The sequence below is a fragment of the Phasianus colchicus genome, chromosome 14 (assembly GCF_987193195.1).
Source record: "Phasianus colchicus chromosome 14, bPhaCol1.hap1.1, whole genome shotgun sequence".
In the NCBI taxonomy this organism is placed as follows: Eukaryota; Metazoa; Chordata; class Aves; order Galliformes; family Phasianidae; genus Phasianus; species Phasianus colchicus.
Window position 1 is genome coordinate 15,699,976 of NC_143449.1, and position 15,608 is coordinate 15,715,583.

General features: G+C 50.6%; 1 protein-coding gene and 1 long non-coding RNA gene across 2 annotated transcripts; both read right to left on the bottom strand.

The window, feature by feature from the left end:
- Window positions 1-2,063: 2,063 nt before the first annotated feature.
- On the bottom strand, window positions 2,064-10,951 carry LOC149916036 (uncharacterized). Its single transcript, XR_016471095.1, has 4 exons — window positions 10,851-10,951; window positions 10,225-10,419; window positions 6,889-7,056; window positions 2,064-3,003 (listed from the first exon to the last, which is right to left on the bottom strand). It is a non-coding gene; the product is annotated as an uncharacterized LOC149916036 (long non-coding RNA).
- Window positions 10,952-11,547: 596 nt separating this feature from the next.
- Window positions 11,548-14,777, bottom strand: ZIC3 (Zic family zinc finger 3). The gene is made up of 3 exons (XM_031593912.2): window positions 13,684-14,777; window positions 13,028-13,191; window positions 11,548-12,562 (listed from the first exon to the last, which is right to left on the bottom strand). Exons 1-3 carry the CDS (start codon window positions 14,735-14,737, stop codon window positions 12,380-12,382), a joined length of 1,401 nt encoding a protein of 466 aa, XP_031449772.1. The 5' UTR covers window positions 14,738-14,777; the 3' UTR covers window positions 11,548-12,379.
- Between the last annotated feature and the right edge of the window lie 831 nt (window positions 14,778-15,608).

Sequence of the window (15,608 nt, forward strand, 5' to 3'; positions counted from 1 at the left end):
AGGCTCTTTTTTAACCAGCTCAGAATAGGTGGGATACACAGCATAAAGACTTCAGTCCATATCAGATCTGCATTTCTGAAACTGATGCTTCCAAAGTGGCAATGGTGAAGCAGTACCATCACCCACTGGTATCCATCCGGGCTGGGTACAAACTCACATGAGAAAAACATGTTACTGAATGTATTTGGTGGCTCTGATGTTGCTTCCCCTTGCAATCTCTGGTTAAATCCTGCTCTCATTGTTTGTTGTTAACAACTACGATACAAATTATTTGCAGGCATGTATTTCAACCAACCCATTCCATTCTGGGAGGATTCACAGAGCACCACTATGGAGTGAGTTTGAAAACCTTTATGATTGCACACTGCCTCTGGCCAGGGCAGGACAAACAAGCTCCATTAAATACCTGTTTTTGTCTTTGGTTAATATGTCTATTCAGCAAAGCAGCAGACATCAGGAAGATTTCAGCACACACACAGCAATAAGTGTACATCTAAGAGCTTTCCTGAATTCGTGTCCCTCACAGCCTTGTGATGATCATGTATGTATCTCTGCAGAAACAAAATGTTAATGAGTATTCATCAGAATCCTTTTTGCTTCACATTAAAAATACTCTTTGTGCAAGTGTTCCCAGGAGAACAAGGAAGAGAGGATGGAGATTTCACAGCTCTCTGAAGGCTTTTATACAGCATTCATCCTATTTTGTCCAACTCAATAGTGGCTTTTGCTTTAACCACAAGTATACGTCACCAGTTCCACTACCCCCTAAAAAGGCAGATATGGATTCACACTAAAAATGACAGCAACGAGACAGACTTGGCTGAGTATCGTGTTAAAGAGGGACAGAAAAGACTGAACGAAGGTCGTAAAAGAAAAACAGTGGAATTAAAAGGATTATAAGCACAGAAAAATAGCAAAAAGCCAAATCCATCTTAAATAAACCCAGTGACAATGTCAGATAGAGTACTTTGGGGCGGGGGCTGGCTGAAAGAGGCTTTGGGAACAAAAAGTGGCCGGACATTTTGCTCGGTGTGGTGTCCAGGAACTGGTGCATCCTTTTGGTTAAGATGTAAAATAACATCAAGATCCTTTCTGTTTCCCCTCTTGGAAGCAAACAATCTGCATGCCCCACATTTTGATTGACCACCTCCTCCAAAAGCAGCGACTCTACAGAGCAGGCAGCCAGAGAAGCTGCTTTTCTCAGGAAGCACAAGTGATATTCTGGTTGAAGTCTAATGACACGGAGGGCAAAGAGGATCTCTCTGGAGCTCAGGTTCACGCTCACACTTTAACTGGTTTCAACACAAACCCAGGGCCATATGTTGTCCTTGACTCCAGAGTGTCACATTTTACTGGACAGTCAGGGCTGTGACATCATCCCCCGTTTCTCAGCCACATCTTGGGGATGTTCAGATCCCCACAGACATTTGGGTCCCATAAAGAGCCAGCCTGTTTGTCAGCACTGGCTGGGGGGTTCTCTGGGAATGCCCTCCACCATTTTGTCCGTGACAGCGTGCACACCTTTCAACATACAGAAACTTCAGTGAATGTTCAGTGAATGCCTCCCTGCTAAATCCTCCGTAGCCCAATGAAATGATACGAACCCAAAGAGCACACACTTCCCCAAATATTCCAAGGGCTTTGCACCATCTCTTGGCAGGCATTAAAAATAGAAGCGTTTGAGAGACAGACTGAAAGCCATGCTCTGGGTCACTGTTTCACAAATGCAATGCTGCCTTCCCAGGCTAGGATCCTCAGCACAGGAACACAGTGCCCTCCCCACTCCTCTCCCAGCACCCTAAACTGAAGGCCAGATTAGATTTACGGAGTGAACTCAGCTGCTTTTGATCTCTATTCAAGGTGCCATCAAGGGATCTTAATAGGTAGTATCTTAGCAAATGCTTTAAGGCCTGAAACCGTCATTAAAGAAACTTCTGATTCTCACACTTGTCTGAAAGAATAGAGGAGCAAGCTGGCTTCAAATGCTGGCTGACAGATGGGAAGACATATGGACTATAGGATTGCTGATCTAAAGAGTCAGAGCCATGGTCAGGCTGAGGAAACATACATCTTTATTTTGATGTTGACCTCAAAGGGAAGAGGTCTGAGTCAACAGAAAGGGGAAAGGGCAGAAAATATCACAAGTCTGGGGCCAGGATTGCTTTGAACTTGAGGACAAATATACTAAACGGTACGAAGTTGACAAAAAGGCTTCCTGACACTCCGTGTCTACAAATTTAGCAGTCTGACCCATATAGCTGCTGGATGCATTTTCAGTAACGAGCAGAGTGAGGATCAGTAACGCTGAAGCAATCTCTTGTGGCACCCAAGAAGTTTGTCATTTCTTCCAGCCCCAGCTATTCACCCAGCCCGGCACGGAGCCATGTGGGGGCACGGGGGGGCTCTTGGGATTGAAGTCTTTTACCCATCATTTAGGAGTGACAGCAGCCCAGGATCACCCACTGGCACACATCAGTGGGTCCCCGCAGATGGTTTCTCCTCAGGTTCCGTATTTGTTTCTGCATAGGCTCTATATGGAAAAACATGTGACCCCTTCCCAACTCATTAACATTGCACATAGCATTTTCTATAAAACTCCCCTTGGGACACTTAACTCTATTCCTTTCCAGCACTGGAAAAAAAAAAAAAAAAAATGCCCAGGATAAAGTTTAGACATTTGGAGCCTTCTGCTGAATTTAAATGGCTGCACAAGGAATCCGTGAAACAAATGAAGAGACAGATATCCTATTGTCTTCCCAGGAAAACGCAGGGCCTTTTAGTTAGCCGGCTTTCTTCGCGTCGCCTTTTTATCACAAGTGTGTGCTGATGAAACCACTTTGTTGCAGTCTGTTCCGAGCGATCAAATTGAATGTTGGTGCAGAGTTTCAGCGCTCAGCAGCAGAGAGCAGCAGCTTCATTTCACATCCCTGGGACACTGGGCAGGCAGAAAAATAATTGCAGACTCAGAAACGATCAAGGAATGCATCCCGGCTGCAACAGATGCTGTATTAAAAGGAAAGACAAAAGCCAAAGTGCATAATGAATTTAAAAAGATTTCTTTATCAAACATGTCATTTGTTTGAAGGACTGAATTGCTGGCATCAGATGTGGCAGATCAGCTTGTTACCAAAGTGAAACATGAAGACTGCTATGCAGTGGCAATTGATGAGTCAATTGAAATCACTGATGTTGCTCAAACGCGCATCTTCATTTAATACGTCAGTGGTCAAAAGTTAACCAGAGACATTCTGTTTTTTGTCACCGCAGAAACAAACCAAAGGCTACAAAATACAGCGTGCTAGCCCAGAATCTCAGAGCTCATATATATTTATACATTACTTATATACATATATACCCATACACTTAATATACTTAATGGGAGCTGACGCTCCAGCTACAGTCGTCTGTGAGAAATAATTTCTGACATAGCACTAACAACTGAACTGAACTCACGAGCATCAGAGCCTTGTCCATCAAAGCATTCGCTGAGCAGAATTAAAAGCAAGATATTAAAATGGCATTAGATTACCCAGAAGCACAGTTGTCAGTCTGAGGCTGACATCTACTCCTTGTGCTGTTTCAGCTTGCTCCTTATGGGGATACTGTTGAAGGCAGCAGCTTGCTAAGAGCTTGGGTGCTGCATTGATTGAGAAAAATGAGAATAATGTTTGGTAAAAATAGAGAAAGCTGTTTTCCAAACTCCTTCCCACTCCAGTACCAGAACAAAATACAACAGAACATATTTCTTCCATCCTTCCTAACCACGTTAGGGGAGGACAGTTATCTGGATTGAATTTCTTGCACTTGATATAACAAACCCAAATAAACTTGCTGAAAAGTCTTTACTAGGTTGAATTTTTCATACGTTAGAAATCCAGAGAGAAAAAGCAGAAAGGATGAATTTATAGAATACAAATTTCAACAGAAGCATCAATCCTTATTTTCACTGGAGGAAATATCACACTGACAGAGAGTGTAAAATCTATCTCAAGGTCTTTGGGAAGTTTTTTTGAAGATTTTACCATAGAGAAGAAAGTCTCCTCTGAGATCAATACGTAACTCCCTGGCCAAATTCGCTGGGGACGTATTGAATTAGACAGGAAAAGCTTTTAGTGAATGGGCTCTATGGGCTGCACTGATGCTTTCTCATTTGCCAGCTCTTTTCTGCCCCAGGACTTTGTCTCCCTTTCAATCCCCCAGCCAAGGGGTGAGCAGCCCAGGGTCCATCCCCCAGCAGACTCAGGGCTGTCCCAACCATGCATTGAGACAGCAAACAGCCCCGTGCTTCCATCCACAACCATCGCCCAGTCCCAGCACAGCTGCAGCGCGATGCCTGCTGAACGCTCTGGGATTTGTTAAAAAATGAGGCTTTTCTAATATGCTTAAGATGACAGACCTCAAGTTGTCATATATTAAACTGGTGCATACATTCCTTCCTCCAAGTAACCAATAACAGGACAAAAATCCTTGCCAACTCCACTCTGTCCCTCCTGCCAAGGATTGTTTGAGCTCAGCTCATCCCGAGTGCCCCATTGGGATCCAGATATAGATTAATACAGTTTTGAAATGCACAAGGGCCACAACCATGCAAGGCTTGATCCAACCCAGACTGGAGTCCATGGAAAGGTCTGCATTGACGTAAGCACACAGGGATCAGCCCTACCACGCCTGCCCCCAGAAACCAGCCCCGGCTTGGGGTTGCCAACAGGCTCCATCCCACAGCCCCAGCATGGGAACGGGACTGGCTGTGCCCACACACTGCAGCCAGCCATGGCCCGGCAAGCTGTGCCAGGGCAGCTTTGCAAAGGGCAGGGCCTGCATGCTCCTCCAGGCTCACTTCTCATCCACCATTTCCTTGGGATTTGCTGCACACAGTAGTAAGAACCAAAGTGAAGAAACACAAATCCCCCTTTACAGTCCTCGGTACCGGCGCAATGCTGGCAGGAGACGGCATCCACGTAGGCACTATGGCTTAATTTGAGGCCTTCTGCTCTATCACAGCAATAAAAACTGCCCAGTCGAATCCTTTGTCTTTAAGATTTCCATTCCGACTGCGGCAAGCGCGGATTTATTGGTGGGAGCAACTGCAGGAGGAACAGGCAGCGAGCAGCAGGCGCGTGCGTGCGTGCCAGCGCGGCATGCCGTGCTCTGCCCAGCGCAGCAGAAACTCACAGCGCTCAGGATTAAATATGGAACTAATAGAAAATGGGTTTCCCGTTGCATTCAGAAAACAAATAAATAAATAAATTGGCATCTTCTCCCGTGACATACACACGGCACAGCCAGAGCGTCGTGGGAATACAACGACTGGGTAGGACTGAAGCCAAGAGAGCAGGATCCCAGGAGCCAGACACCTGCCTTATTACGAACAGTGATGCACAGCGTGGCCCCGACTCTTTCACAGGCCTCCACTCACGCAAGCAAAATTGCACAACCCGTACCGCTGCGGTTTGCCATGCTCCTATTTAAAGGCGCAGACTCACACCCCTGCAACAGCTCAACCAGGGGCAGAATTGTGGCTCCCCAGCCTGAAATTCCCCCTGCAGCCTCCAAACCCTTCCATGGAGGCACAAAGAATGTTTGAACACTTGTTGACACTTCAAAGCAACATATTCATGATGGTAAAATCAGCTGTGGCATCTTTCCTTGACTTCTGTAGGAAGGAGAAAGGATCACAGGACACGTCTCCAAGAGCAATAAGCGACATCTATTTCCAAAACTGCCCTCAGATTTTTCCTAACATCCAGCAAGAAACTTGCTGACAGAAGCAGGCTGGTTCCTGTTTGTGGGGCAAGGATAGTTTGGGATTCAATAGAATACCAAATTTGGTAGAATGTCTTCCACTTTTGTAGAAGATATTACAAACAACTGTGCATTTTAACACGTTTTCGCATTATGCATCATTCATTCTGGGGAGGGGGTGGTGATCGCTTTCTGCAGACAGCCAGCAACGCTTCCAAGAACGAAAACGCTCATTGAAAGATAATGAAAACCAGACATTTAGTAACATTTTCATTTTGCATGTTTAAATATTTATAACTATGTTCATAAAACCACATGTTTGCTCTCCTAATGCTCTGGTGATTGTGTTTATGAAATGCAGTATTTCTCTTATGCCCCTTCCTTGTGTCCGCCCTTCTGCTGGGCACGATTTACTTGCACTGACGACGAGCTTTTATGCACAAAGCTGCCCAAGATTAAGAACAGAATACTACTGAAAAGAAGAAAACGTTTTCAGAACATAAACGTTTCACTTATGCCTCTGTGACTGTGAGCTTTGCAGGGGGCAGTGATGCTGGCTTCTTTCTTTCACAGTGATTTATTGTCAGTCTGGAAAGAAACTATTTCTTAACCTATGGTAAAACAATGAAACGTAAGCGTGGCACAACCACAGCACTGATGCAAACTATTCTATCAAGACTATTTTTTCACCTAGCTGGGATGAAAGACAAACGACAAGAACAAACCTCGCTTTCAAACTGCGGGTGCTCAAGTTTGTGTTACAAATTTCTAAAAAGCTGTTTGAGTGCCACAGACATTGGGAGTGTGGCACGTAACAGACCCAGATGCGAGCACACTCTGTTTTTCTCTGCTCTCTGATTATAGACATCACCATACAGCTGACATGGTTGCTGCTGGTATAGTAAACATACAAAGAGAGCGTGAATGCAAAGCAAAGCTGACAGAAATCACAGCCAGGGACACAGGTGGGGTCTTGCTGAAATCACCCACACGTTGGTTTCCACACAGCCCACCACATCTTTTTTATCAAGATCATAATTCTTACAATGCCCCACGTCTGCTTGTACTTTTCTAAAGGACCAGAGCATTATTCAGGTCTTTTAATTATTTTTTTTTCCCCTTTTAAAAAGAAAATAAATGGCCAACCTGAGATTTCTGACCGGGTGAGGGAATTCCTCTGAAAGCAACTCCTCAGCAGCACAACGTGAGCTCAGCAGAGCACTTTGATTTTGGCTCAGCTCACATCCTCCTGAAGGCGCAGGGAGAATCTTCAAGGCACAGTTCCTGCTCCTTTGGTCCTTTGCCCGCCCGCTCCTCCCGCATCAGCACAGAGCAAAAAGGAAACAGAAAAAAGGGCAGATTGCAACGTCACACTGGAATCTCATTTTAAATACAAATCGAGTGCTAGCAAAGACATTAAAGTAAATCATTCCACTTACTGCATTATTTTAAAATACTTCTGCGGGCCCAAGATTAAAAATTAAATCTATATTTTACTGCCACAGTGTTGCCAGTTCTTAGATTATTATTAATAGCCTCTTTTTTTTTTTTTTTAAATACAATTCAACTTCCAGATTTGGGCAATTATATGAAAACTCAGACTCCACTCCAAAGCACAGGTACATCGTGTTTCTTTGGTCTAAACAGCTTCACAAAAAGAAAAAGGCAAAATGAAATCCGGCACGTGAGGCTGACAACACTAAAGGAAAAGAAAAAAAAAAAACAAAAACAGGGGATAAGGGGAAAAAATTCCTCTTTCTTTTTCTTGCTGCACTTTGCCAAACGAAGCAATGCTGTTTCAGAGCGGTCCTTAAAGGTGGGTGGCTGACAGCTGCAGCATCTTCTTTTTGAGTTAATAGGAATATTGTGGGAATTGCACGGTCTGGGGACCATCTGCACCAGTGAGCAGCAGAGCTCTGCCCGCGTGGCTCAGCGTGGGGCTGAGAACTCTGCACACACAGAAAGCTGCACAGAGGTTTGTCCCTAAATTCGAGACCGGCCCTCAGCCCCACATCAGACTTTTCCTCAAGTTATGGCCAAATTTCTCTCCACAGCCCTAACACGTGAAAGCTTCAATTCAATGGCATCCTGGTAACATAGGCAAAAACAAGCACTCGACAAATGAAAATAAGGAGAAAAACAAGGGAAAAGGGAACAAAAACACCTTACTGACCAAAATAATGTGAAAATTGTGTCGTGCAAAGTACAGAAAGCAGCAAAAACGGTCATTAAAAAAAATAAAATAAAACAAAATAAAAGAGAGTATTTTTGCAATATATTATTTTCTCAGTGAAACTGGGGAGGTATTCAGAGAGGAGCTGGTGGGCAGTGTATTTCAGGGCAGTGTATTTCAGGGCAGTGCTCATTGCCTGTCCGGACGCCCTGCCTGCTGCCAGCCTTCCCCACATCAGTGCTCTCTGTGCACCAAGCAGAAACCCAAAGCTGACGTCTCCCACCCTGCTGTGACCTCTCAGCACAAGGCCATGGCCCACAGATAAGGCCCAGCACTTATTTCTGCCCCCAAAGCCACAAAAAGCTGGATGATGTGGGGAAGCTGGCCTGGCTCCAGGCTGCACCCCACCCTTTGGGTCTGGTTAACCAAGAGTAAAAACTCACATCGTAACATAAAGCTACTGTGCTGCCCTCCATCCCCGCAAGGCTCTGATGCAGCCTTCAGCAGGACAGCCCTCGCTCCCTCTATGCACTGTTACAGCCCTCTGAGCACTGTGCTGAGCAGCACCCGTGGGGAACACAGCCTGTTTTTAAAGCACGCAAACGGCACGGCGAGGTGAACCAAATGGCTCAGCTCCAGGAATTGAAGGCGTAGATAAGTCAACACAATGCAAATGCTTTCCTTCTGCCCGATAAAATTTGATTTCTGCAAAGAATTTAAAGCTTCCTCTGGAGTTTTGCCTCTCCAAAACAAGCATGCATCTCTGCAGAAGTGTTTTCCATATAGTCTGGTCATGCCGAGAGCATCAATAAGCGGGGATGGCTTATCCAAAAGTTATGCTCAGCTGAAAAAGCTGCTGTTAGTTAGTGAGAAATATGTTTAATCTGGGAACACTATTTAAAAAAAAAAAGAAAGAAAGAAAGAAAGAAAGAAAAAGAGATGCAAACACAATGCTGCAGCCCACCACTGCTTTGGGAATGAGGGCTTTGCAGCCAGCAGAGTTACTAAAGGAACTTAATTCCTGGTGCTGCGGCTCTGAGACACTTGTGCACAACCTGATCAAACGCCTTTGGGACTGCCTTCCCACTGCGTGCAGCCAACAGCACGCACAAAGCTTGAAAAAATAATATATTATTTTCATTGAGTTACACCAGACACGGAGACAGATACGCACAAACAATGACACCAAAGGAATCAAAATATTCATGGCTCATAAAGCGTGGTGGAAAAGGAATGGCTCCAGCTCATCGCCTGCCTCTGCTTGGATTCTTTATAACACAATGAATCACCATTTTAGCCCTTGTAGAAAACCATCCTGAGTTCTGTTTATTTGGGGACAAATCCACCTAATCCCGCTCATACAGCAACTTCAAGAAGGCTACCAGCCTGAGAGAGGACAGCAGAATGCAGCCCCATTTTGCGTGCAGTCCTGGGACCCTTCAGGGTGCAACACCAGATCCATTCTTAACAACACACTGAGAGCTGTGCTAACGGGGCACCTGCTTCACCAACACCACCCTGCCCTGTTAGTAGGGCAAAACCCCAAACTGTGTGCACAGAGGATGCCCCATTACCAGGCTCTGGCACTGTATTCAGGAGCTCAGCCAGCCTAAGGAATGCAGGAATAAAGCAAGCGTCCTATGCTCTAGGACTGTCCGAGTGGGCCAGAGTGAGGAAAGGAGCCTTTTGGCTTCTTTTACAGAAAAAAATATATCCTTATTTATCCACAAACACTCAGCAGCAGCACAGCATGACGTACACAGGGACAGGGCACTGCTGCCTCCTCCCCTCACTGCTAACCTCAAGCATCTTGCTCAGAAAGCATCTCATAGCCCCAAAACAGGCTGCCAGCTCTGTTTACATCCATCCCAAACATCACCTCCATTCCCAACTACACACAAACAACCCAAACGCCCCTGCCCCTTTTCTGGGGGCTGCTGCAGAGCAGCAGGGAGGCCTGACCTCAGCAGGGTGCAGGCAACGGTCTGCTCTCCCTTCCCCATCCTAAGGCTGGATGGGGAGACCCCACGGCTGCCCAGTCACCCAGAGGAGGTAAATAACATAGGACTGGATTTAAGCCCTTGCTAGAAACATGGCTGGGGTGTGCTGCAAACCCACAGACACAACTTATCAGGGTCAGCAGGGCAGGAACCAGCACGACCATGAAGGGCCATGGCCCCATTGCAGCTCACACCCCAAACCACACCAGCTGCCCAGGGCAGAGCCCTCAGCCCGGGGGACCCTCACGGAGGCCAGCACACCCCACGTCTCCCCACTTCCAAGCAAACCAGTAACAAATCCGAGCCTACCGGCACCTTTCTGAGGCTGCCACTGTTCTGAGGCCGACGCAGACACGACACAGGTGGGCGTCCGAGGAAAACCCGATGGCCCCAGGCGGCTCCGCTCCTCCTGGCCCGGCGCGGCCCCGGGGCTCCGCACACAGCGAGAGCGCTCACGGCATCGAGCAGCGGGAGTACGGCTGGCCGGGCACCTCGGGGGGAACTCTGCAATTGTTTTAAGGAGAGAAATTCAATAATGAGAGTAGGTGGGAAAGCTTCTTTTAACCGGCTTGGAATTTTTTGTTTGTTTGTTTGTTTTGTTTTTCAGACGTGCAGCACCGGAGATTGCTATCTACCTTTTTCCTTTCTTTTCCTGCCAGATAAAAGATTTTTTTTTTTAATTTTTTTTTAATTCTTTTTTTTTTTTTTTTTTTTTTCCCCGGTAATGGAGGTGAAGAGGATGTGGAGAGAACAGAAATTCGCTTAAGGTTAATTTTTAAAGCATGCAGTGTCCCGTGGGCCGATTGCCTGAACATCATGCAAGAGGAGACGGGACAGCGCGCGGTGCACCCGAGTCAAGTTCAAGACGGGCCCGTCGGGGGGAAAAAGGGGGCCGCTCTCGGATGGCAGAGGTGCGCTGTCCGGGAGGTCCCCACCCGCAGAGAGCTCCGAGAACGATGAGACTGCGGCACCGGGGGGAGCAGCGGCCGCGCACCGGCGGGACGCGAAGCCGAGTCGTCCCGCCGCAGCCCGTGCGGTGCCGGGCGTCTCCCGGAGCGGAACACGGAACGGTTTTCCACCGTCGCTCCGGTTGTTTGAGGCTCTTCGGCGGAGTTGGAGTTTCTCAGCTCAGCTCTCCTAAGGATGGAGACGCTTTGTCGAATCCTGATCGAAAATAAAGAAAAAGCAAAACGAAAACAACACAACTAAAGCAGACGATAACGGAATAAGTTCGGCGCGCCTCGAAGACGCCCGTGTTCCCTCCGGGAAGCAGCCCGCTGCCGGCTCCCGGCCCCGTACTCACCGTCGGGCGGCTCCGCTGCCCCCGGGGCTCCTCTCCGGCGGCGCCGCCGCGCTCCGGGCTCCGTCGGCTCGGGAAGGGATGCGGAGGGCGGGGACAAAAAGGCAGGAGAAAAAGCAGCGGCGAGGAGCAAGGACGCTTCTCCCGCATCGCCGACCCCAAAACAACGGCGCGGACCCGAATCGGGCCACGGCGACCCCCGAAAAGGGAGGGGGAGGGGACACGAAGGAGGTCAAAAACGGCTCGCGGGGGCTCTTTCCAAAACAATAAACTTTTAATGCTAAAGCAGTTATAGCCAAAAGCTGTACAGAGTTGATTTTTTTTTGTTGCTGTTTGTACTTTTTTTTTTTTTTTGTTAGAAAACAATTTTTTCTCCCCCATAAATATTGTTCAGTTCCCGGCACTTTGTATCAATAATTAAATTACGAACGATAAATATGGCATCATGGATATGTATTTACAAAAAAAGTTATTACAAAAAGGCAACTGTTATACTAAACGTCACAATCTGGGTAGAATAAACACCACATCCTCATCCTGAAAAATACTGACCGACCCCATCAGATGAGAATACATTCACAAGTGTAATGCTTGGAGAGAGAGAGAGAAGGAGAAAGAGGAGGAGAGCAGAGAGAGAAGCAGCAGGAGAGCGAGAGAGGAAAGTTCAAGACATAACAGGACTTTGGCACGGTTTAAGACTGTAAGTTTAAACAATCACCACTAAGGCGAAGGAGAATTTTCATCCTCATGTCAACATCCCACCGAAAGAAGAAGAAAAACAAAACAAAACTAAAAGTAAAAAGTGGGGAATCGGAGGAAGAGGTACTGGGCAAGGAGAGGGAAAATAATAAATCAAAGAAACGACTGCGACTGAAAAAAAAAAAAAAGAAAGAAAGAAAGAAAGAAAAGACAAAAAAAGAAATCCAATCCTGAGAAAAGGACATGGCTAGTCCAGCGTCTCGGCTTGCAAAAAATAGTAATAATTATAATATAATAATAAAAGACACCCCCCCCCCCTCCGGTTCCTGGCAGTTAACTAGCCCTATGCGGTCATCGGTGTAGAAACTCCATTTCCATGGGAGCAAACTGCAGTGGGCTTGGCTTGTCCTTTCTGCCTCGTTCCCAAGGCGTTTGGTCCAGTCTCTGGCCGGGCAGCCGCTGCCTTCACACGTACCACTCGTTAAAATTGGGGGGCAGGCCAGGGTTGTGGCCGGGGTTCCCTTGCAGGGCTGCCGGCGGCGTTTTCGTGGAGTCCTTGCTGCCGGCTGAGCCCACCGCAGGGGGGGTGGAGGACTCATAGCCCGAACTGGCTGCAGGGGAAGAGTCCGAGCCCTGGGATTCGTGCACCTAAAAGCAAGAGGTAAAGATGGGAACGAGCCCGGGGCAGCGCTGAGGCAGGTCAGGATGCTGCGTGCACATGGGGGGTATTGGGGCCTCCAGCTCGGCGGTGTGCCGGTCACTCTGAGCACCGTGCCGTGCCACTGCAGCTCCCAACAACTTCCCAACATGGGGGGGGCTGCAGTATCCCGGTGTGGGGGGCTGCAGCTACAGCCCAGGCTGCATTTGCACAGCTCTCCGGAGTGCAGAGCCCTACAAACCAGGCAGCTCTTGCACCAGCAGCAGCACAAAAAGAAATTACGCCATTTCCCCAGGCTGTGCTCCAGCCATGGCCCAGGCACTAAGGACAGCAGGGTCGGGAGCTGGGAGTGCTGTGCTGGCAATGCAGGGCTCTGCCCCATCCGGCCCTGAACACACCGCCAGCCGAGCATCGCCACATGGGGAAGGAAGAGCTGAGGAGCAGGGGGTGATTACCTTCATGTGTTTCCTAAGTGAGCTGGGGTGGGTGTAGGATTTGTCGCACACCTTGCAGATGTAGGGCTTGTCCGAGGTGTGGACGTGCATGTGTTTCTTCCTGTCGCTGCTGTTGGCGAAGCGCCGGTCGCAGCCCTCAAACTCGCACTTGAAGGGCTTCTCACCTGTGAAATTCAGAGAGGTTGAAGGAAGGCAAATCCTCGCTACGTCCCGCAGCTCCCTCCCTCCACCACGAGGACACGCCGGACCCCCCCCCCAAAAAAAAAAAAAACAAAGCAGAGGACGGGGGCAGCCGCGTTTGTTACACGGCGGATACATTCGGGTCAGTCTTTGTTACTTTTAATTTGGCCGAGCAAGGAGAAGCCCCGAGATGGGCCCGGCAGCTTAGGAAGCTCCACACAGCGCCCAGAACACGTTTGCTCCCTGCCTTACCCCTCCTCCCCCCCCCACTTTCCCGCAGCCGAAAGGAAGACGGAGCTGCAAATAAACAGACTTTGAGCAAAGTCTCGCTGATTTAATTAGGAGAGACGCCAAGCGGGCCTGAAAATCAAATAAAGAGGGGGGAAAAAAGAGGCGGAATCTCCACAAACGGGGGCTCATCGGCATTTCCACGGCCCCCCCCCGCACGATCGGCACCGCGCAGCCCCGGTCCTTACCTGTGTGCGTCCGCTTGTGGATCTTGAGGTTCTCGGAGCGGGCAAAGATTTTCCCGCAGCCGGGGAAGGGGCAGGGGAAAGGCTTCTCCCCCGTGTGCACCCGAATGTGGTTCACCAGTTTGTATTTCGCCTTGAAGGATTTGCCTTCCCGCGGGCACTCGTCCCAGTAGCAGATGTGGTTGTTCTGCTCCGGCCCCCCGACGTGCTCCATGGTGACGTGGGTGACCAACTCGTGCATGGTGCTGAAAGTCCTGTCGCAGCTCTTCTTGGGCCGGCTGAGCTGGCTCTCGTCGAGCCACTTGCAGGACAGCTCTTGCTTGATGGGCTGCCTCATGTACCGAAAGAAAGCCCCGGGCCCGTGGTGGTGATGGTGGTGGTGGTGATGAGCGGCCACGTTCACGCCCATATTCATGTTCATGTGGTTGTAGTTGTGGAACTGGGCCCCGCCGTAAGGGTCCGTGCGGGGGCTGGAGACGGCGCGGTACGGGTCCGGCCGCCCGAAGAGATCCCCGCGCAGCCCCAGGTGCATCTGTCCGTTGTCCACGTGCCCGCCGGGGGACGTGTGGCTCGGGCTCTGCTCGTGGAGCCCGGGGAAGAGCAGGTAGCCCGGGCTGTCCGGGATGCCTCCGGGGCCGTGCAAACCTCCGGGAGAGCCGCCGAAAAGGCCGTGTTGAGCCGTGCCGGAGCCCGCGTCCGCGATCCCGGAGCCGCGGTTGCGGAACAGAAAGTCGCGGGTGGAGTTGAAGGCGGCGGCCCCGCCGTACGAGGGCACCTGGCCGGCGTGGTGGTGATGGTGGTGGTGGTGGTGGCCGAGCGCGCTGGCGTAGCCGGGAGCCTGGGGGGTGAACGCGGAGCTCTGCCCGGCGGCGAGGTCGTGCGGGGCCGCGTTCAGCTTGAAGGCGGCGGCGGCGTGCGAGGAGTCCCCGAAGGGGCCCAGTCCCATCCCGGCGGCGGCGGCGGGGTCGCGGCCCGGCATCTCGTGGTGGCGGGGCGCCGCGAAGCCGCCCACCCCCAGCGCCGGGAACTGCGGCCCTCCGTCCAGCAGCATCGTCATGGGCGCGGGGCCGGCGGCGCGGCGGTAGCGGCAGCCTGGCCCCCCCCGCCCCTCCTCCCTTCCTCCCTCCCGCCCGCCCCCAAAAAAGTACAAAACCACCCCAAAACGCGTCCCCGCCCCTCTCCCTCCCCCCCCCCCCCGTCAACCAAAAAAAAAAAAAAAAAAAAGCAAAAAAAAAAAAAAAAAGCCCCTAGCCCACCCGCCGCCCCTGGAGGCGAGGCGCCCGCCCCCGCGCCGGGCCGGGCAGGGCAGGGCGGCGACGCGCAGCAGGGCGAGGCGCAGCGCGGCCCCGCTCCCGCTCGGCGCCGTCGGGCACTGACGGGGCGCCCGCCCGCGCCTCGCACATAAACCAACTCCGGGGCCAGGCCGAGCCGCGCCAATGGGGAGCCGCGGGCCGCCGCGTCACGTGACCCTCCGCCCGGCGTCCCATTGGTCGCGCTCCGCTTGATTGGCACGCGCCCCGCGCCGTCGGGGACGCTGATTGGGCGGGAGCGGCCCGCAGGTATAACGGAGGGGGGGAGCGGGCGCGACGGGGGGGACGCGACGGGGGGGACGCGCGGGCGGCCCCGGGCTCCCGTACCGCCGGCACCCCCGTGCCCTCCCCGTGCCGGTGCAGAGCGCGGAGCCCCACGCCATAGGGAGAAGGACAGCGCTCGGGAGGAGGCGAAAATCCGGCGTTATTTCACAACTGCGCCTAAAAACCGTCAGAGCCCGAAGCGGCGCGGTGCCGCCTTGGGGCGGTTATTATTATTATTATGATTAATTTGCTTAAATTAATGCGAAGGGTGCACAAAGTGCTCCGGCCAGCCCGGGCCGCGGCCAACTTTGCGAGCAGCACTTCACTCTGCGCTCTATTTTCTGTACAGCCGTT